Source organism: Callorhinchus milii, unplaced genomic scaffold (genome assembly GCF_018977255.1).
Source record: "Callorhinchus milii isolate IMCB2004 unplaced genomic scaffold, IMCB_Cmil_1.0 Scaffold3, whole genome shotgun sequence".
NCBI lineage: Eukaryota > Metazoa > Chordata > Chondrichthyes > Chimaeriformes > Callorhinchidae > Callorhinchus > Callorhinchus milii.
This window is the reverse complement of record NW_024704744.1, coordinates 70,557,304-70,579,762: the sequence shown is the minus strand read 5'-3', so window position 1 is coordinate 70,579,762 and position 22,459 is coordinate 70,557,304. Positions and strand designations below refer to the sequence as shown.

Sequence of the window (22,459 nt, the reverse complement as noted above, 5' to 3'; positions counted from 1 at the left end):
GTGGGGCAGTACGGCTCTGAACGTGCATGTGTGGCGCAAGCGGCAAATGGGTTTCATTCAGAGGCCCCGCTGTTGTGATTGTCTGTGAGTCTGTGTGTGAGTGTGTATGATTGCCTGTGTGTATGTGTCTCTGTGTGTGTTTGTTAGTGCATATGTGTCTCTGTCTCTGAATGTGTGTGTGTGTCTCTGTCTTTGAATGAGTGTGTCTCTCTTTGTCTGTGAGTGGATGTGTCTCACTCTGTGTCTGTGTATGTGTGTTTGTCTCTTGAATGTGTCTTTCTGTGTCTGTGAGGGCGTGTGTGCGTCTCTCTAAGTTTCAGTGTGTGTGTCTCTCCATCGCTGAGTTGTGTGTGTGTTTCTCTCTCTCTCTCTGCTGGAACAAAGAAAGTTGAAGAATAACCTGATAGAAACCTTTAAAATTATGATAGACTTAGTAGGGAGAATTTATTTCCACTGGCTGGTGAGTCAGTAACTGAAAGACATCAGTTTAAGATGGTTAGTAAATGAGCAAGCCGGAAGGTTCGAAGAAATGTTTCTCATGCACAGAGTAATTAGGAAATTGAATGCCCTGCCGGGAATGATGGTTGAGGCACAATCTATATTTGCTTTCAAGACGGAACTAGACTGATAAATTAAAAGGGTCATCTATAGAGCTTTGGGAAAGGGGAGGTAAATGAGATTGAAAGGTTGCCCTTGATGGAGCTGGCACAGACATGGGCCAAATGGCCTTCTGTGCCATAAATGTCTTTGGTTCGATTCTTGCCTAAATGGGTGAGGTGCTAAACTGAGGCCCCATCTGCCTGCTCATGTAGTCATTAGGTATCCCACAGCACTATTCTAAAAGAGAAGAGAGCTCTAATGTGTAGGGGCTAACAATTCTCCATATACAATTGTGGCCATTCACTTCATTGCTATTTGTGGATAATACTGTGTGCAAATTGGCTGCCAAGTTCACCTGCAAATACATGGTCACTACATTCTACAGCAATTGCCTGTAAAGCACTTTAAGACATTTCAATCTTATAGGTTTTGTTTATTATTATAGGCTTTGTTTATTAAGGATTATTTTCTATCATATTTGTGTTTTGCCCATAAATTCACAGTCAATTCATTTTACAGTCTATTCTATGAAGCGCTTTGAGATGTCTAGAAGATATGAAAAGCGCTATATCAAATGCAGGGATTATTGTTATTAAATAACTATTTTTAAAAAACCTGTACAGCTATCATTGCAAACATTGTGTCTGATCAACAACTACCAATTGGCCTACCAATTACCCACTTGGCCTTCTTTTCCATTCGACCCAGTTCAAGTAGATCTGATAGTGGTCTCAGTCCCAGTTGGCTCCTGGGAGTCCATGAAACAGACTAGAAGGTTTAGGCATTTCTGGGATCCACTGAACAGGCACAATAACAGCCTAGCAATGTGATAGTTTTATACAGTAGTCATGTCACCATTGCTCTTGATTATATAGATGTGACTCAAGGTTTCTTCATATTCAACCTGCCCTCTCTGTGCATTGAAGCACAGGAAATCTTAGAGGAGTTACAGAAGCAAATCTAACTTGTGCCCTAGAAGCTAGAAGGATTAATCTTACCTTGACAGAATACTTTACATCCAAACTGCCGTTGATTACATTAGAATATAAGAAATGCTAGATGAAAAAAAGACCAAGGTCCATCTAGTTCGCCTTCCACCTTCCTGGCGGTTGCGTGCACATATGTCCCAAACTATGTACTATATCCCATAATGCTATTTCCTTAAAGAAAACTGTAATCTATATTGAAAGAATCAACATTTCCTGTTGAACCGTCTCCCTAGAGAGATGGTTTACAAGTTTACTATTCGCTCACTGAAATAGTGTTTTCGTAGATTCGTTCTGAATTTATCCCCTTCAATCGCAGGCCGTGCCTCTGGCTTTATTATCCTGGACTACAACAACAACAAAATTACATTTATAGAACGCCTTATAGAGGACTTGCTAAAGCGCTGAAAAGTCAAATGTTGGGGGGCCGAGCATCGGGGAGGGGTGGTGTAGTGGTGAGGGAAGGCAGAGAGGTGGGAGGGAGACCAAAGGCATGGTCGAAGAGAAGGGTCTTGAGACCGGATTTGAAGGAAGCAAGGGAGAAAGCAAGGCAAAGAGACCATGGGATGGAGTTCCAGAGTGTGGGGGCAGAGAGGCTGAAAGCCCGGCCACCAATGGTAGGGTGGATCGGGAGGGAGACATGGAGCAGGCCGGAGCCCGATGGGCCAGTTTGGTACGGAGTCAGCAGGTTAGAGAGATAGGAGGGGGCAAGGCCATGGATGGCCTTAAAGGTGAGGACGAGGATCTTGAACTTGATTCTCTGGGAGTTGGGGAGCCAGTGGAGTTGGGTGAGGGTGGGAGTGATGGGGTCGTGGAGCCTGGTGCGTGAGAGTACACAAGCTGCAGAGTTATGGATGATCTGCAGCTTGTGAAGGGAAGAGTTGGGAAGGCCGATAAGGAGGGAGTTTCCGTAAGCAAGTCTTGAGGTGACGAATGCGTGGGTGGAGTTTCGGTAGCCTGAGGGGTGAGGCAGTGACTGAGTCTGGCAATGCTGCAGAGGTGGTGGTAGGCAGTGCCAGTCATGGCGCGGATGTGGGGGAGAAAGGACAGTTCAGGGTCAAACAAGACACCCAGGTTTCTGACTGGCTTAGTGAGGTTGCGTGTGCAGCTGTGGAGGCTGATGCTGCCAGCGCCTGAAGTGCGGAGGCACTGGCGCGAGCCAATCAGGAGGGCCTCGGTCTTGCTGACGTTGAGTTTGAGAAAGTTGGCCCTCGTCCAGGACTTAATGTCGGACAGGCAATCGGTCAGGAAGCCAGTCCTGGAGGTCAGGGTGGAGGCAGAAAGGTAGAGTTGGGTGTCATCCGCATACATGTGGAAATTTACCCCATGTCTGCGGATGATGTCACTAAGAGGGAGCATGTAGAGGGTGAAGAGGAGGGGACCGAGGACAGAGTCCTGAGGAACACCGCACAAGGGTGCTGGAAGAGAAACCGTTTGCCGCGACGAAGCGGAGGCGGTGTGAAAGGTAGGACCTGAACCAGTCAAGGACAGAACCTTGAAGATTGAGGTGGGAGGAGAGGTGGTGAAGGAGGATTGAGTGGTCCATGGTATCAAAGGCGGCGAGGAGGACGAGGAGGCAGAGGGAGCCCTGGTCACACATGGTCAGGATGTCATTTGTGATCTTGACCAGAGCAGTTTCTGACTAGTTTCAGACTAGTTGAAACAGCCTGTCATGATCTACATTGTCTGGCCCCTATAGAATCTTAAACCCAGCAATCATATCTCCTCTCAATCTTCTCTTTTCCAGCGTGAACATGATTAGTGGCATTTGTTTTGGGTGTTGTCAGGTTCTTCCCATTTCCAGCAGCACACTGCAGTGAAAGCACAGAAAGAACACAGGAGAATGGCTTGTAACCTGTAGGATCATTTTCCACTATTGGTCTTCCACTGCAAAATTCCCACAGGACCTTCTGATCAACCTCCTTCAAACATTGTTTCAAGGAAAGGGTTTGTTCAATAAGCAGGAGCTGTTGGAAACATTTCAAGCACAAACAATAGGGAATTGGAGCAATTTTGAATACAAATCTGTGAGCTGAGTGCACTTTCAACAGCCCACCACAAAGACAACAGCAAGTCTTTCATGTGACTTCCTAGCAATCTAGGCCCATTTTATATCCCATAAAATATGCAAGTCCAACTAAAGTTAATTTATTTAATTACCTCAATCAAATGTACTACCCCAGGGTTGTTTGCTATATTAATAATCCTTGCATTTGGCACTTTTCACATCTTCTGGACATCTCTTAAGTGCTTCACAGAATATGCTGTAAAATGAATTGACCGTATATTTGTGGGTGAAACGCGGCAACCAATTGCGCACAGCAGTGTCCCACAAACAGTCGTGGATTGAAAGTGACCAATTTATTATTGTTTTGGAGGGATTATTATCAGGAGTGTGGAGTAAGGAAACTTGCCCATGGTTTGGCTCTGCCTGGAATTGAACCCAGGTCTCTCGCTTGCAAGGCGAGTGCTCTAACCACTGAGCTACAGGACTCCACTTTATTGTAACATCCACTATCCAGGTTCACACTTGGAAGAAAGAACAACTTGAGGTATCAAAGTACATTTGTGGACTTGTACAATCATTGGAAGGAAGATGAGTCAAATGATTTCAGAGAGGAAAAAGTGACTGCAGAATATTGGGGTAGGAGGGGGTTTAGGCCTTTTCTTAAATTCAAAGTGGTTGTATGTAAAATTACAACATTTTGTAAACTACCATAAACTGGGCTATTCTACAGATACAGAAAAATCCTGATAAATCATCACTCCAAGGGAACAGGACTCAAATGACGAGTTATCCAGAGTGGTGAGTTAGGCATGTGTATAAATACATAAATAAGTGTGGTCAGGATATTGACACATTATGATTTAAATAACAGTGATAAGTTAAGCCAGGGTCGATTTATCAGGATTTTACTGTATGTATAGTTGGTTCAAGATAGGAATATTTTTACACAGAGGATTGTTAGGATGTAAATACACAATATTTTTAAAAGAAGGTGGAAGGGAAAGTTGATGAAAGTTTTTATAAAAAAGCTATTCAAATATTGCATTTTATAATTAGTTTCATAGAATATAAACGTAAAGGAGTAATGTTAACCATGTATATATCATTATTTGGACCAATGTTGCTGAAGAATTGTGTCCAATAATGAACACCTCAATACAGGAAGGCCTCAATTAAGGCCATAGAAAGGGTGCACATGAGATTCACTAGGATGGTACCAGGGATGAGAGATTGTACTTATGGAGAAAGATTAGCTGTTTTCCCTAGAGTGGAGTGATATCATTTGATAGAGTTATAGTTTTCAGATATTGGTAATTTACTTGGCTTCATCCATGTATTTAAGGTGACCTCTTTTCTTGTATTCTCTAGGATCTAAATATGGAACTGGCTAACCATGGTCTTATCCTGCTACAGCAGCTCAATGCTCAACGGGAATTTGGCTTCCTGTGTGACTGCACAGTGGCTATAGGTGATGTCTATTTCAAGGCACATAAAGCAGTCCTAGCTTCTTTTTCCAATTACTTCAAAATGCTTTTTATTCATCAGACCAGGTAATAAATATTTTGATGCATTTAAACAACAAAAGTTTCTGTTCTTGTGATTTATATGAATATAGCATTTCTGTTACAGTTTGCAAATGTATATAAAATGTCATTTTTTTTGTTTCTAAGTACATTTTCAGTTTATGATCTAACATTTGTAAATGTATTTTTGTCAAGTATATTTATGTGGATTTCAACATAAGTGAAATTTGTAATAGTGGTGACAACATATTTACATAGAATTACAGATGATATTGCATGGAAATGGACCATTTGTGTTTATACTCCACGTGAGTCCCCACCCTTCCTATTCCCTCTCCTATACCCCTATATTCCCTTCTCCCTCATGTGTGCATCAAACTTTTTCTTAAATACATGGAATTTTGCTTCAACCACAGCTTCTGCCAGTGAGTTCCACAACCTCTGCATGACGTTTCTGTTAAACCCTTTATTAGATCCATTACTAGCTATCTTACATTTATGCATTCATGTTTTGAACTCATCAGTAAATGAAAATCAATTTCCTCCTTATAAAATTCTTTCATAATTTTAAACATGTTTTATCTTTGCTCAGTTGTCTCAAAGCTCCAATCTATCCATCCCTCCCTGATAGCTGTATTCACTCAACCCTGGTAAATTTACAATATACTCTTTCCATTGCTAAAATATACTTTCTGTAATATGGGTGTATTTCAGTGGGTAGATTTGAAACATACTGTTTTCCACTTGTTTTCCTTGATTCAACTTATGATTTTTGAATTTGCATGTTTGAATAAAAAGAATGATGTTTCAGTTTTATTAACAACTAGTTACGGTGACAGCTGAATCAAAATCATCAATTTTATAATATAGTAGGACATATAATATTTGTAAAACTTTTATTCTTTTTTGCAGCGACTGTGTCCGTCTGAAACCAACAGATATTCAACCAGATATCTTTAGCTACCTCCTGCATTTAATGTACACTGGGAAGATGGCTCCGCAGATCATTGATCCTGTTCGTCTTGAACAAGGAATTAAGTTTCTGCATGCTTATCCGCTAGTTCAAGAAGCCAGCCTTGCCAGCCATGGAGCCGTTCCTCGTCCTGATCAAGTGTTTGCATGGACATCGTCACTGTATGGCATTCAGATTGCAGATAATCAAATTTCGCCTCATGGCAGATTGTCTGCAACTGGAGAAAAGTCTGTGCGAGAATCCAGGTCTCAAACACACTCATCACGGATGGATCAGGATCGCGTTTCAGAAGGGAGTCAACAGCATCCCCAGGGCACACCTATTATCCAACCATCTCAGCATATTGGGCAGTCATCTTTGACATCCTCAGGCACACTGCAAGCACAAATCCCTCCACTTGGTTCACAATCTGTGGAGGAACGATGTGAAAATATTCCTCCTCTAGATGGGCAGCCTGAAATTCATGCAGTAGCTCACGTTAAGCCTAGCATAATGAAGAAGAATAGTGGTTTTCCAAAGTTTTATGTCTGCCATCTATGTGGTCGTCGTTTCACGCTTCGAAGCAGCCTGCGTGAACATTTGCAGCTTCACACAGGGATGTCACTTCCTGTTAGCAATCAACCAGGATTAAATATGTCTAATCTGCTGGGCCAATCTGAGTCTATTGAACCCAGTAAAGATCCTGAGGAAATAATACCTGAAGCAGAAGTAATCAGTGACAGTGAGCTGCCACAGAAAAATGATTCACCAATGACGGATGGACAGCAGCAGGCAGAAACACCACCACCATCAGACATTGCGGATATTGATAACCTAGAGCTAGGAGATCAAGATAGGGAGGTAAAAAGACGAAAGTATGAGTGCTCCATCTGTGGCCGTAAGTTCATACAGAAAAGCCACTGGCGAGAACATATGTATATTCACACAGGCAAACCATATAAGTGCAGTACTTGTGATAAAACATTCTGTAGGGCCAACCAGGCTGCTAGGCATGTGTGCCTTAACCAGAACTCTGATACCTTTATGATGGTGGATAATAAGCAAACCGTGATTGGGGAAGGGTCTTCAGAAGAAAATAACCAGTCATTAATGGATCCTATGTACCTTCCAACAAATCAATCGTACAAGTGCAATCTGTGTGATAAAAGCTTCTCTAGTGCTAGCGAAGCTGTTAGGCATTCATGTCAAAACCAGAACTCGGATACATTTGTGTTGATGGAAACTCAGTCAGCAGTTCGAGGGGAGGGTTCATCAGAGGCTTGTGAAGTGACAGAAACTAACCAGTCACTGAAGCTGGAGACCATGTCAAATGAGGAGGATGTTCAGGCAGTTCTAGTAGATTAAAAACTATGCCCATTTACTTACTTATCAGTGTGTTTCTTATAATATACAAGATTAATAGTTGCTAGATACAACCGGATGTTTATTTTCAAAGTCCATTCTAGGCTTTCTTTTTGATAAAAATGTATAATAATTTGTTACTTGAGGATTTTGTTACTTTAAGATAAAAATTAAGTCAGTGTTTGCATCAGAATTTGGATTACGTAGCCCCTGTCAATCATGAACTGCTTTGGGACCACATTAGTAGTGTTCATCTAGTTACTAAAGGAAACCAAAGTATGTTGGTCTGCGTTTCTTGCAATAGTGTCCTCTTATGAGTAAATCTCCCTTTGAAAGTGACTGGAACGGGAAATTACATCATGGTGTCCTGGATTCATAGGTGTTACAACATCATTGTATGCATATGCCCGTTGAGGTTTTTATCCTTCCAGCCTTTCTCAAAGTGACTGCTGAGTCAAAGAAACAAATTCCAATAGAGTTACATGAGGCATATATTCAAACCAAACGGGACCGGTGTACCCCCATTTGAATTAAGCATCAGTGACTGACAGTTTCAAGGGTTACTGTGCAGCTACTGATTTTCTAGAATTAAGTGAAAATTTATTTTAATCTGAGGTGAAGAAACAAGATGCAAGAACTGTTGATAAATGTTATGCTTCATAGATTACAGTATCAAACTATCACTGAGTAGGCCACAATGTTGCAAGAATACTGTACCACCAGTGGCTAATTGTAAAATGTACAGGTAGACCGTGATTATTGTTGAACCAATAATGAAATCCACATTGAAGACTTAATCCAGGGTATAATCATTTACAACATTATCTCCCAAAAGATTAATTCAGGCAATGGTTTTTAAAAAAAATGAGTGAACCTGGGACCAGGTGTTATGCCAAAAAAAATTACAATTCTTGTGTCAACCAGGATTCCCTTTTATGAGTGTGTCATATACATGAAAAATATTTCACAGGTAGAATGTTTGATATGGTGTTAAATACAATTTGCTCGCATAAGGAAATGCAAATGCTTTCTTCATTTTCAAGAAACATCTTCCAATGTGATAGAGCAAAGATGTGCCGTTGTTTGGTGCTCCACACTGTTAGCCTCTTCACTTGTATAATCTTGTTTTAAATTTGTTCAGTGTAAATCTAAATATCACTTTTACCTCACTTATTTACAATTTGCTCTTTGACATGTCCATGTAATCTGCTTTCAGGAGAAGAAAAGAAACTTAAGAACATCTATGCATGCTGACTTCAAATTAGTAGCATTAGTAATGTTAGCTTGTTTTACCGAAATAGTAGATACATTATTTATTCTGTGATGTATGTCTAAACATTTGTAGCGTTTTTAATAAATGTTGAATTTTTTAAGCTAAAACAACCATCAACAAAAAAAACTTTCCTTTTATTATATTGCGGATTAACTTGATGTACCATAGACTAGTAAATTGCAAATATTAACATTGCTGTCTGAAGGAAAAGGGTTGTATGCTGGGAAAAGAATATGTCAAATTTGGTCCAGGATTCAATATATTTTACTTACAAAGTAAGTGTGCACACATACCAAAAATAGTAAAACTCATACTGTAAATGTATCGGCAATTTATTAGCTTTGTCCATTAGGTAATGTGTGCAAAAGAGTAATCTAGGTTGTATGGAACAGAAGTGACAGTTTTTCGTATCATGTCATGTTGAAGTTGAGGAAGCTTTATCAGAAATATGCTCTTGACTCTTTAACTATCTCAGTTACCCATTTTTATTTGCAGTATTGTACATTAACTTCAGTACAATAACATTAGTTAAACTAGATAGTATCAATAGTATTGCAATGCCCTTATGTTAGACATTCACTTAAAACATCATCTGAAGTACATTTTATAAGCCGCAATAGTAAGCATTAAAATGCCAGGAAAAAGGGTCTCATTTGAAATTGGTTATAAAGAGTTACACAAGGCTGATGTATTCAGAATCGTTACTTGTAAATGCTGTTGTGTTGCAAGATATGTAAAATCCCATAGTATAATGTTTCTTTTTACTGTTTATTAATTGTAGCTTTTGCCTCTACAGTTATTAACACACTCTCAGCTGAGTAAACCATCAGTGCTGAGATGTACTTAGTTGTTACTTCCAAACTTAAACTCCTAAAACATACAATGAGGATAGTTGAGAAAATTAATGTTTATAACTTACTCTGTATTATTGTAAATGATAGGCTTACTACAGTAGGGTTGGTATTTAAAAGTAAAACAAATTACAACTGCCTTAAAATATTTAATAAAGCATAAACATGATATTCGGTGTCAAACCCATTTTCTTTTTTGCATTAACTAAAGTTTTTAAATAAAGTGTGAATTTAAAAACTGAATTTTATGGGACATGTTTCAAGGGAAAGAAGTAATGTATTTCAGATTTGTATTGCCCCAAATGAGGAAAGTACATTCCTTCACTTATGTGAACAAGAATCGATAGACTAGAGCTTGATGTTTTGACCAAAACAAAATAAAAGCTAGCCATAGATGTTTAATTGGGAGGGGGCTGTGGAGGGGGTGGGAGGAGGAGGAGAGGAAAATGCAGGCGTACGATTTTCTTTTGGTATGAAATGGCTCTTTTAAGATGATCATGATTTAAAATATTCAGAATAGTGGTTGGACTTTACTTGAATTTCAAACTGCAAAGGGTAAGAGCATTGTTTTCTGTGACATCACCTGCATTAGCACTCCTTACAAGCAGCATCGAGATTTGAAATGCATCATTCAGTGTTGCCTTTTTTTGTAATGATTTTTTTTTAAAAAAAGTTGCTATCCAGTTCATTGGTTTAGGTTGGGATTTGTTTGACGAAGCACATATATAGTTTTCATCCCCCCTGTACAGCAATAAACTACAGATTAATTTTTTTAAAAAGACTTGTACATGCATGCTTTGTCAATTGGCCCATAAGACTGAGCTTCAGCCTTACTCTTACGTCATTTAGTATTTCTATTTAGTCCTTTATCTAACCTGAATATACACTGCACCTGTATTTCAGTTCTGATTCCATGCAACAACTTCACTGTTAAATCAAAAATCTTGTTAGTTAATATTTGTACAATGTGTAATATAATGCTGCCGATACCAAAGACTTGAATAAAACGAGCTTGGTAGGAACTGGAAACTTTGTTTTAGTGTCTCATTTGAATCTTATCCCCCAGTAAGATTTTTACTGGTGAGAATGAATTTTCATTTGCTGTAACCCGCCAGCAGTCATTTGTCTGCTGCACAAAGTCCCATTCCCCTGATTGCAAATTGTTGGCAGTGCCGAGAAATTATCTTATTTATGAATGAATGCCCAACATCATCTGGAAGGGACTTCTAACTCAACCTTATAGTTTGAATACAATCCCTGGAAATAAATATCTTTGTTGTAAAAGAACTGAATAAAAGAAAGTATCTTTTTTAAATAGTTGTTACTTCCGAACTTAAACTCCTAAAACATAGAAAGAGGAAAGTCGAGAAAATAACATTTGTAGGTTACTCTCTATTTTGGTCCTGTAGCTCAGTGATCAGAACACTCACCTCGCAAGCGAGAGATCTGGGTTCAATTCCCGGCAGGGCAAAACCTTGGGCAAGTTTCTTTACTCCACACAACTGGCTGATAATTATCCCTCAAGNAAAAAATAATAAATTGGTCACTTCAATCCACAACTATTTGTGGCTCAATGATGTGCGCAATTTGGCTGCTGTGTTTTGCCCACAAAATATACAATCAATTCACTTTACAGTATATTCTGTGAAGAGCTTTGAGATGTCCAGAAGATGTGAAAAGCGCTATATCAAATGCAAGGATTATATAAATAACTGAATAAAAGTGGCTATAAATAAAAGATGCAGTTACTGCTACAGGGTTAACTGGAGTAAAATAGGTAAATGTTTGTGTGATGTAACGGATGCTGTTTCACAATTGCAGTTTGGTCATATATACATTGACATTGAGATTACTTTGGACAAAGAATCAGAAGTAACTGCATTTTCCTTGATCTCACCTTTTACATTAGTTCAAGCATGGATACTTAGGCATAAAATATTCACTGGCAGATGCACCTGCTTTGGGTCTCATTTACCACCATACTCTGCTGGCCATATAACTGATTTTTCAAGGTCACTCAGGTTTGTCTTAAAGTTACTATTACCCTTTGTGCCTTTTAGTGGTGTTTTATGTCATTTATATGGATCGTTTGAAGGATTCTTCTCTCTCTGCTCCTGTTAGAACTGCAAATCAAACGGGTAGGGTAGTCTTAATTGGTCAAGCAAGGGTTGCTTGCCAGATAGTGCTTTCAGTGGCAAGTAACTGGGATTACAGCTGGTTCAACCCCTAGTAGGACCCCAAAGCGCAAATTTCAATTCCCAAGCCTTGGCTCTTCTCTATTAGAGGAATGATCTATGAGCAATAACTAAACAAGCTAAGGCTCTTCAATCTTGAAAGAAGATAACTCAGAGGGGACCTCAAAGAGGTGTATAAAATTTTAAATAAGATTGGAAAAGTAAATCCAGCTCCTTGCTTTAGGATGCATCATGACAGCAGAACAAGAGGAAGCAGGTTTAGAGTTGTAAATGACAATTTCAGGTTAGATATCAGGAAACCTTTCTTCACGCAGAGAGTGATCAACAACGAACAGGTTGCCAGGAAAGGTGGTAGAGGCCAGGACATTTAAAAAGCAGCATAACACAATGATGGGGTGTTCTGGAGGGATGAGATCAAAAGAGCCAATGGGTCTTCTTCATCCAGACCGAGTTTGTGATCTTTTGAAGCATGGTGGTGAGTTTCCACAATGCCAGACGCCCCCGACTGACCCAAAAAAAGTTTGCAAAATTGAATTTATTTATTCTAAAATGTTTCTTTTCAGCAGCACATACCTCAGACCCAAATACAACTAAGAACAAATTAGTGGTTAAAGGATTTTCATATTGTTTCATCACTTTTGTTTGCAAATATTCCAGTTTCAATTATGCCGGCCATTCTTGGTGCAAGGCCAGGTACCAAACCTATTCTGATTCAGAGCATAAAGGGTGAGATTGTCACATTTTATACCCTGAATGTTAGGATTGGACAGTGAACCAGCATAGCGTGAAGATTGTTCAAAGGTTCCTGCTTCTGTGTGAAATAGTGGTACACATCATTATTCCAGCTGTCTACATTTATTTCGAAGGTTCCTGAAAGATTACCAGACCCTGAAAAGTAGTACGAAAGGAATTAGTGATGGATTTGGTGGATGAAAGGATTAGATCACATCAGTGTTTTTATCTTCTCTGATAGCTGTGTTTTTTTTGAACTATGGTATCCCGGGTGGGGCGGAGGGTCGGAAGGGAGGGAGGGTTGTCTCTTGTAGCTGAACTGACTCTGAAGTGACGAGCCAGCCCTCTGGCAGTCTCGGTAGTCCAGTTCCTGAGCCAGGCAGGTCCGTAGTATTCCAGGGCCCTGCTGATGACAGCACAGTCAGCCTGGCTTATCGGAAGGACCTGGAAGGGCAGACCAGTCACTGGGGGCAGGGTGACATCCTACTCACGTCTTAGAGACTTCTCAAAGTGCTTCACAGAATATACTGTAAAGTGAATTAACTGTATAGTTTGTGGGTGAAACATGGCAGCCAATTGCACACAGCAGTGTCCCACAAACAGTCATAAATTAACCAAATTATTTTAAAATTTATATTGAAGGAATTATTAACCCTGGAAAAGCGATCCGCCATTGACTAACAAAAGGGTTCCAACTTACTGCTAGCTAAGCAGTGCCGTGTGGAGTAAGGAAACTTACCCAACGTTTCGCCTTGCCGGGAATCGAACCCAGGTCCTCTTGCTTGCGAGGCGAGTGCTCTAACTACTAAGATACAGGACTCCTATGAATGATATACAAAATATCAGTTCTTTCAGTGTAAAAATACAAACAATTTTAACACATAGTCCTGTAAAAAAAAATTGGGACTGGAGGTGAAGAGGCAGAAAAATAAATTGCCGTTTTAACTGGAATTCAGTCTATAATTGATCTTAAATTAGCAGTATCGGAACCTGAGAAAGGCATTGAAGTTTTTCCAGTTTTCTCTCATTGCATAAAAGCAGTGAGTCACCCCGGGATGTGATTCAGCACATGCCAGGATCTTTTCAGTAACATTCCCAGGGCCATTTCATCATGTGTCAACCTGGGTGATGATTGCTGGCAGGTTGTTTGATTATGGGAGTAACACAGGCGAGATAAATTCTGTCCTCAACAAATCATGTACTTTCAGCAGGAATCACTAGGTAGTCATCAATCTTAACATACCCATCAGCCAGGTCCTCGCCAGGCTCCCTAGTCTTCTAGTAGATCCTCACTCTCACTGTAACATCACCTATAAATCTCTACACATCCTCACCCTCTCGAAGTCTGCGATCGTGGCCCTCACTGCTTGCTCTCTCATGCTTGCTGCATATTCCTTGTTCCTTATCTGAAGCTGACCATTCAGCTACTATGCCATAACCTTTGGAATTCCCTCTGCTTTGCCTCCTCTTATCAATCTCCCATCCTCTCCGCTTGTGTCCAGTGCTGTACCTGTTAAACAACAACAACAACAACAACAAGATTCCATTTATAGAGCGCCTTTCACGTCAGGAGGACGTCCCAAGGCGCTGCACAGTTGGGTCATGACCCGAGCAGGGGGGAAATGGTCAGGGTGAGGGGAGGGAAGGGAGGGAGAGAGGAGGGGAAATGGTCAGGGTGAGGGGAGGGAAGGGAGGGAGCGAGGAGGAGGAAGAGAGTCGTGAGGGGAGCTGAAGGCACGGTCAAAGAGAAAGGTTTTGAGACCGGCCTTGAAGGAGGAAAGGGAGGAAGCAAGGCGAAGGCACTGGGGGATGGAGTTCCAGAGCCTCGGGGCTGAGAGGCTGAAGGCCCGACCACCGATAGTAGGGCGGTTGGGGCGGGGGACGTGGAGCAGACCGGAGCCAGAGGAACGGAGGGTACGGGCAGGTAGGTAGGGGGATAGTAGGTTGGAGAGGTAGGAGGGAGCAAGGCCGTGAATGGCCTTGTAGGTGAGGATGAGGATCTTGAAATCAATCCTCTGGGGGATGGGGAGCCAGTGGAGGCGAGCGAGGGTGGGAGTGATGTGGTCAAAATGCGTTGAGATGTTATCTTACATGAAAAATGCATGCTCTTGCAATAACAGCTTATGTATCAGTTGACAAGTGACAGCAGACATTTTACAAATAGCAAGATCTCACAAACCACCATGATGAGTTAAAGGATCAATTTACCCGGCGGATTGTTGGGCAGGATACTGGGCGAAATCTCCCTTCTCTTTTCCAATTGTGGCAAGGAATTGTTCAAATCTTATTTGCCTGTCCATAGGTGATCATTCAGTTGAAGGATAGCACATCCAACAATGCAGTGCCAGTGCTATGAGCTATGAGCTCAAGTCCCAACAAACAATTTTTTTGTATCCCAGAAATGAGAGCCCTAACCAATAAGCTGACCCGACCTGCTTCATTCACAAGCTTGTGAACGATTGCATTTTTCTTTTTGTCAAAAGTGGAACAAACATTGGATTCAACAACTTCCTTTGTGCTATTCTGTTATGTAGCCACTTGTCATACTATAATTGTTATTATTTATCAATGAACATTTGGTTCTGTACAGTGCTCTCTAGTTTGTGAGAGCAGCTGTGCTGTGAAATGATGAGCCATAAAACTTCTTGGCCCACAAAATATACAGTCAATCCACTTTACAGTATATTCTGTGAAGCACGTAGACATCTCGAAGATGTGATAAGGCGCTATATCAGATGCAATGAATATTATTATTATTGGTGGGCATTATACAGTCAGTGCATGTGATGTAGTATGCAGTTAGATTTAAGATCATTGGATAATAAAAAATGTGGTGTGGGTCATATTTTATTAAGGACTGACAGGAGGGGTGTATTTATTTACTTTACTTTTCGAAAGGGAAATTGAGCCAAAAAGTTATGCGTGTGACACAATGCTTTCAACAAAACAAATGTTATCCACTATTAGCGGATTACAGGGACATATGATCTAATTTGCAGTATTTCTCACACTTCCTAACAGTAACTCAGATAATTTATCAGATTTCCTAACAATTATTACGAATTTGATAAATTGCACATTTATTATCTGTCAGACCCAAACATACTATTCTCACACATTGGATAAATTCTAAATCCCATGTAGAGGAGATTAAAGGCTGCAATTTCAGCCACTACACCCCAAAGCTTTGGAACTCTCCCCAATCCCTCCGCCTTACCCGCTCTTCCCCTCTTATAGATCTTGACTGAAGACCTTCTTCTTAAGCACAGTCCAATCCTCCCTCCCCCTGGCTCGGCATCAGACTCTGCCAATGTTAAGTGGTCCGAGACTCTGCCCTGAAGGGCGCAAGATAAATGCAAGTTGTTGTATTCAACATTAGGTTATAATATAAAGAAATCCAACCAATTACCCTCATCCACAATATTCTATTACAGCTTCACAAACATCCAATACATTTGTTAAGCGTTTAGTTCTCATAAGATGCATTAGAACTGATTCCTTTTTGGGGCCTTCCAATAAGTTTCCACAGTTGATGTATTGCAAATTCCCAGGACCATGTTCTGACCTTTATTAAAATTTGGAACAAGATTAGCTATTTTCCAGTTGTCTGGTGCCATCCCTATATTCAGTGTGCTAAGAATAATGTAATGCACAGCTCTCCTTATTTATGAGTTCAGCTTGTTTTGTACTCTTGGATACATTCCAACTGGTACCAATTCAAATCTGCAGTTCACTAATGACTATTTCATTACTACTCTCCATTTCCACACCCTTCCAGTTTCCCAAATGGCAATATGACCAGCGTTTTCTATAAAGAAATTGGTTGTGAAGAATTACATTTGACATTGTCGAATAATATTTCTTTATTTTCCAGTCTTCCTCTTTCAACATTTGCTTTATTTAGTTTTGCTAACTAGACCTTGGTTTCAATATTAATTTCCTCTCGGGGAGGTAGGGGTTGTAAGCAGGGAAACCTTGAAACTGCGCTGACTCCAAGGTGACAGTGGAATGTTGGAATCGAGCCCGATCTGGTGGTCTCCGGAGCGCAGTTCCTGAGCCAGTGTTCCACAGGATCTTGTTGATGACAGACCAGCCCGCCTGCTGGGGTAGAACAGTTACTGGGGCAGTTTTTTGTACAAAATACGATGATTAAAAAGGCTCAATCCAGCAAATTAGTCCAATCTCCTGCTTCCACTTAATTCTAAATCAGCACAGGAGTTGCATCTTTATCTATGCAAACACTGCAATAGATTTATTTTCAAACTGGTTACAAATTGACACACACAGGCTAAATAAACCACTTAACAAACTTGTGTAATTGCTGCATCTTATTACACACCTTTCACATCAAGAGGACACCTCAACGTGCTTTACAGGATTTACAAGGTCGAGTGACTATTTTGTAGATTTGCACAAAGCAATGTCTCCCAAATAGTCATGAAGTGAATTTTATCTGGGATTTTTGGCCAGGACACCAAGAGAAACTCTCTCCTCAAATAGTGCCATGGGATCTTTAACATCCACCTGAACAGATAAAATGTTTGTTGGTGTATCAATTAAATCTGTCGAAAAACTTGAGGACAGGCACAGGTCCAGACTGCACTTCTAGATATCCACAAGCCACAATGGTTGGCTCAAATGATGCCTTCTCAATTATTCCTACTGGAGATGGTGTTAACCACACATCAACCAGACATCACTTGATTGACTCCATTAGATTCCATGGTAAAGGCAAAGATCAATTAGGCTTGGATAAAGTATGGATTTGATCTGCAAGTTGATGCGGTGGATTACCTGCACAGTATTAGAACAGAAAACATCCAGTATTAAAACACAGTATTAAAACAGAAAACCTTAATGATTAACATGGCTAAGCCAGTTTCTCTACAGCAGACCATATTGCTGAATGGAGTCCTGAAGGGAGTCACCTGATGTGATGAATAAATCCCAATAATAGTGAGATCATTAAGATTGCCAAATCACTGTTCTTAAATAGTCAATTCACTTCACTGCATATTCTGTGAAGCGCTTTGAGACATCTAGAAGACGTGAAAAGCGCTATATCAAATACAAGAACTATTATTATCTGTGATTATGAAGCTGTGAAGAAAACAGACACCATCTACACTGCCTTTTGGTGGTTTGAGGCCAGGAATTATTATAGGGTTGTATGTGTTGTCTTCATGCTGTGGATTGGGTCAAGGCACTTGGATATTTTAGTGTAGGGAAACTTGGACCTGGAGTGAACCAATTAAAACTGGATGGACATTGTTTACAAAAGGTAAAATACTGCAGATACTAGAAATCTGAAATAAAACAGAAATCGCTGCAAACATTGAGCAGGCCAGGCAGCACCTATAGAGCGAGGAAAGTGAATTAACGATTCACTGTGATGACTTTCGTCAGTTGTACTTCAGCTCACTTTCCTCTCTCCGTAGATGCTGCCTGACCTGCTGAATGTTCCCAGTGACTTCTGTTTTTATTTGGGTTATTGTTTAACCTCCTTAGAAAGTTTAGTGAAGTGAGGAATTGAGATTAAAGTTTTTCTAAGAACAAAGTATAAAAAGCAATTTTAGTAAGTGATCAAAGAAAATGTGAACACACGTACAATCCGGCAAATCTTCCAGACAGTGGAATTAGCAGTTCCATGCCACCAAAATCACCTTATTTTCTTGATACATCAATTCAAAGACAGTTAATGCTAACATTACTTTATTTGTAGAAGCAGTTTAAGTATTACAATATGGCTTAAGGTACATAGGTATACAATTTGTACAAATTTCAATTTCACATTCAGTTTGCTATAAAAAGCACAGAAGGATTAATGCAAGCAATTTAGCCTTCTGGGTTGCAGATGATCCTGTAATTCTGCCCTACAAATGACATGCGTAAAATAGTTTTGCAGTATTTATCCAAGAAATTAATCACAGTATTCCAGTGCACTTATCACTAACTTAGTGCTGTAAAGTACTGCATAACATAAAATGAAGTGGGAACTGTACATTTTAATGGTTGCAGGATAGTTCACCCCCTCTCACCCCTAGGAGAAAGGGCGAGATGGGAATCACTTCTACCCTTATATGATGAACCTTATGTTCGTTTTGCTTTAAATGCTTTTCCTTAAAATGGTCCTTACTAAATTGTAGGATTACTCAAATATGCACTCTTGGTGGAATTTCAAAGAATATTAAAAATGGCTAAGTTGTGCATTAATTGCAATACCAAGGCACGTCCTGGAGGTGCTAATGGAACCCAAACCCCAACAAGTCTTCAATTAAATGCACGTGCATCATGGTTTATTTTACAATCTCACTAAACTTTACAATAGACTTTCTGGTAACAGTGCAGTCCATGAACATACATCCTCTTGGGCGAGAACATTACTCTTAAAACATGTGAAGCGTCCCAAGTTTCAATGCCTTTTTGAAGACTTCTTTAAATAAAGCCGCTGTTAAAAAAATGTTTGCTGCATTTTCATTTTAGAGCTATTGACCATACTGGAACTAGAACCACAAGGTTAATTACAACAGCCCAGGCCCACTCCTGCACATTATCATTTAATAACTTTAACAAAAGGGCACAAATGTTCCTCTCTCTCCCACTAATGCGTGAGTGAAGGATCAAGCCCAACTCTGCCCAGTTATTTGGGAATGCACTTTTGAGTACACTGCAAGAGATTAGTTTGGGTAATTTACGTGGCAAAGGACAACTGAACTTGAGCAAAGGGTACTGTCTTGCTATCACTATGGCCCGCAATAACAGCCGGAGCGCAGGAATTTAAAATATTGCTTTTACTCTGGATGGTTCCACAGATCATTGTTGGAACCGAGATCACTTGGCAAGCAACAAAAAAAAGTCAAGCCAAACACTTCTCCTCACATCAGGAATCTATCAGTTGACAGAGTCGACATACATTGTTTGCTGTAGATTCTCCTATTATCCAGGTGGAATACCTAACATGGAAAGGATATATTACTATATTCACTATATTTAAGAATGGAATTTCATACATACAAAAAGTGGATCTAGTGATGATATACATATAATATACAAATAATTGCTCTCCAGTTCTGCTAACAATAAAATGGGGGGAGGGAATTCAGGAAGTTGTATAATGCTGCCTCTCCCTTCCATGCGGAGTCTGAAGAAAGCAGGAAGGTCACTTGTTTCAACAAAAAGCAACATTACACTCATCACAAGGACAACAGGCTAAAAAGCAACAAACCATTAGACCACGATACTACAACAGTGTAGGCAAAGCTCTCGAATTATTTCGGGATTGTCAATCAACAGGACTGGCAGACAGTGGCAGTCGGTCACAGTAAACAGTAGTGCGATCCTCCCATCTTCTTATTTTTCACATTTTTCCATTAATGCGACTAAGGTCATTTTCGTTCAGAGATCTGTTTAGTGGGGAAAAGAAGCAAAGCTGAAATAAATTAACACGGCAGAGTTCCTCCAATCCCACCCCCACACCACACTTTTCCTGAAGATGACAAACTTGCGCTCAGTTTTGGTCTGGCAGTCACCAGTAGCCCTCCTCGGTCCAAGTTGCCACCCTCGGTATACAACCCTTAGAAATGTCTCATTGTAGGTGAACAAGTCACCTTTTAAGAGAGAACTGGATAGGTATCTGGGGAAGACAGGTTTGCAGGTATGGGGAGAAAGCTGGTGATTGGGGTTAGTGAAAGTGACTTGCTCTGTCAAAGAGCCAGCACAGACCCGATGGGCCGAATGGCCTCCTTCTGTGCCGTAACATTCTATGAATCTAAAAGTCATAATATTAAATAGATCATCATACAGCCTATAATTTCAGTCCGTTTCACTGCAGAGGTATTTTTCTAGCACTTGGATGCAAGCTAGGTTTCTTGGAATTTAGTACATGAGGAAATAGATACATGAATTTCAATGCTCATTGTACTTTTAGAACTGAATACAAATCACAGCATTTTCCAGGTAAACCCAAAATGGGCTTTGAAGCAAGATGAAGATGTGGTATTTAAGAGTTTAATGGAAGCAGGATAGATTAGATAGACTGGGCCAGAAATTCAAGGGGTCACTGACAATGTGGCAAATCAATTGAAGGGTACGAGATACTAAAATGTAGCACTGTTTTTTTCTTTGGCGATTTGACTGCAATGTCTTTCACTGAACATTTCCCAAGCTCCAGATGTATTTTTTTTCAATATAAAACATAAAACATGGGGTACCACAACACTTGCACTAATTTCAGCTGGAAGCCAGAAGTGATGCAGAGCTCCAGTTAGTCTGATCATTTTATTTACTTAAGTGAGGAAATAAAACCTTACCTACACAAACATTAGACAGCACAGATTTTATAATTTCACCTGTGCAGAGGGTGCACTTGAGATCAAACGACAATAAAAAAAAGTTGTCTGGTAATCAGGTTTTAAAAAAAGCACTCAGTGAGCCTGAAAAATTTATATTTGGGGGCCCAAAGAAAGTAAACTGACAACCATAATTTCTTTCCAATTGTAAATGTGCACTAGTCTCAACTTAAAACAAAAACAAAAGTCGCTACGAATACTCAACAGGTCAGGCAGATCTATGAAGGAAGGAAAGTGAGTCAACGTTTCGGGTCCATGACCCTTCGTCAGAACTGGGGCATGTTGGGAGGGAGAGGCTTTTAAGGGCTAATAGAGATGGGGGAGGCAGGACAAGGAAAACAAAGGAGAAAATGGGGTAGAAGGCAGGGGATGATGGGTTAAAGAGGTGATAATGATGTAAAACGTGGCGGCGGGGTGGGGGGGGGGGGGGAGAGAAGGAGATGCAACAAAATAGGCAAATCAGGGAAAGAAAAGGTGCATGTGGGACCAAGATGATGTGATAGACTACATCATTAACACCTCTTTAACTGAGTGTTCCCAGCAACTTCTGTTTTTGCTTTCAGATTTCCCTATCTGTATTATTTTGTGTTTAGTCTCAACTTACCTCAGGATGGCGTCTGTTGAGTAGTGATTTGCACACACTGTAAAGTTGAGGATAGGCTCACTTGGTGCTCGACCCCAGCTTCTTGGCTTTCCTGTTTTAGAGTTTCTTCATTGCCTGGTTCCTGGGCCACTTCTTCCTGCAAACTTCCCATTGCTCATCTTCATTGGTTTCAATCACAGCTTTGATTGCAAGTTCTTGTGTCGGACCCCCTTTAGCAGCCACCAAGATTTCAGCTGGCATGGCATCTACAGAGGTTGCGGTTTCAGCTTGCTGTTGGGTTATCATATTGGGTTCTTTGGGAATTTCAGTCAGCACTGCACACACTTGCATTTCTTCAGACGTCTGCAATAACTGGCATGGTTCTACTTTGGTCACTTCCGATTGCGTAGGTGTTGTAGTCTCATCCTCAGAATTCTCATCAGGCTGCAAATCCTTTAATGTGGTTTGCAACAAGCTTTCACATTTAGCTTCGGTTGACTCTAATACTTTGATCTCAACTTGTTCTTGTTCGGATTTAATGGCCTCAAGCACGATCTCAATATTTGGCATCAACATCTCTTTAATGCTAACTTGCTCCATTGCTTCAGTTTCCAGTCTCTCTAGGATTTGCTCTTGATCAGCTATTTTCTGTTCACATTTTATTTCCGCTTCTACAGCCCTTTCCACTTCTGGTGTTTCACCTTCTAGAGTTGGTTTGCCTACCCATTCAGCATCAGAGGGTACCGGAGCCACAGTTTCCACCGTGTTCTCAGTCAGTACAATACTCTGAACTGCATTCTGAACCATCATGGAGACCTGTTGTTCAACAAATCCTGCCACGGTACCTTGTACTTCAACTGTCCCCGTGAGGCTACTTTGTCCATCAGTCTCCATCGCCGACTCTATTTTTGATTCAGCAACATCTGTGTGTTCAGTGGTCCCCTCAGGTGATTCATCCATAATGCTCTGCTGCACATCAGGAGTTAAATCAGTTTCGTGGACCACATTAACATCATCTGAAAAGCAACCAGTAGCAGCTTCTATTG

At 40.5% G+C, this 22,459-nt stretch overlaps 1 protein-coding gene across 1 annotated transcript in view; it reads left to right on the top strand.

The window, feature by feature from the left end:
* zbtb2b (zinc finger and BTB domain containing 2b) overlaps positions 1–10,584 on the top strand; it is a 28,988-nt gene extending 18,404 nt beyond the window's left edge. The window contains exons 2-3 of the mRNA XM_042333095.1: positions 4,963–5,144; positions 6,030–10,584. Of these exons, the coding sequence (XP_042189029.1) occupies positions 4,972–5,144; positions 6,030–7,434 (1,578 nt within the window). The 5' untranslated portion in view covers positions 4,963–4,971 and the 3' untranslated portion in view covers positions 7,435–10,584. The remainder of the gene's footprint in view (positions 1–4,962; positions 5,145–6,029) is intronic.
* The last annotated feature ends 11,875 nt before the right edge of the window (positions 10,585–22,459 follow it).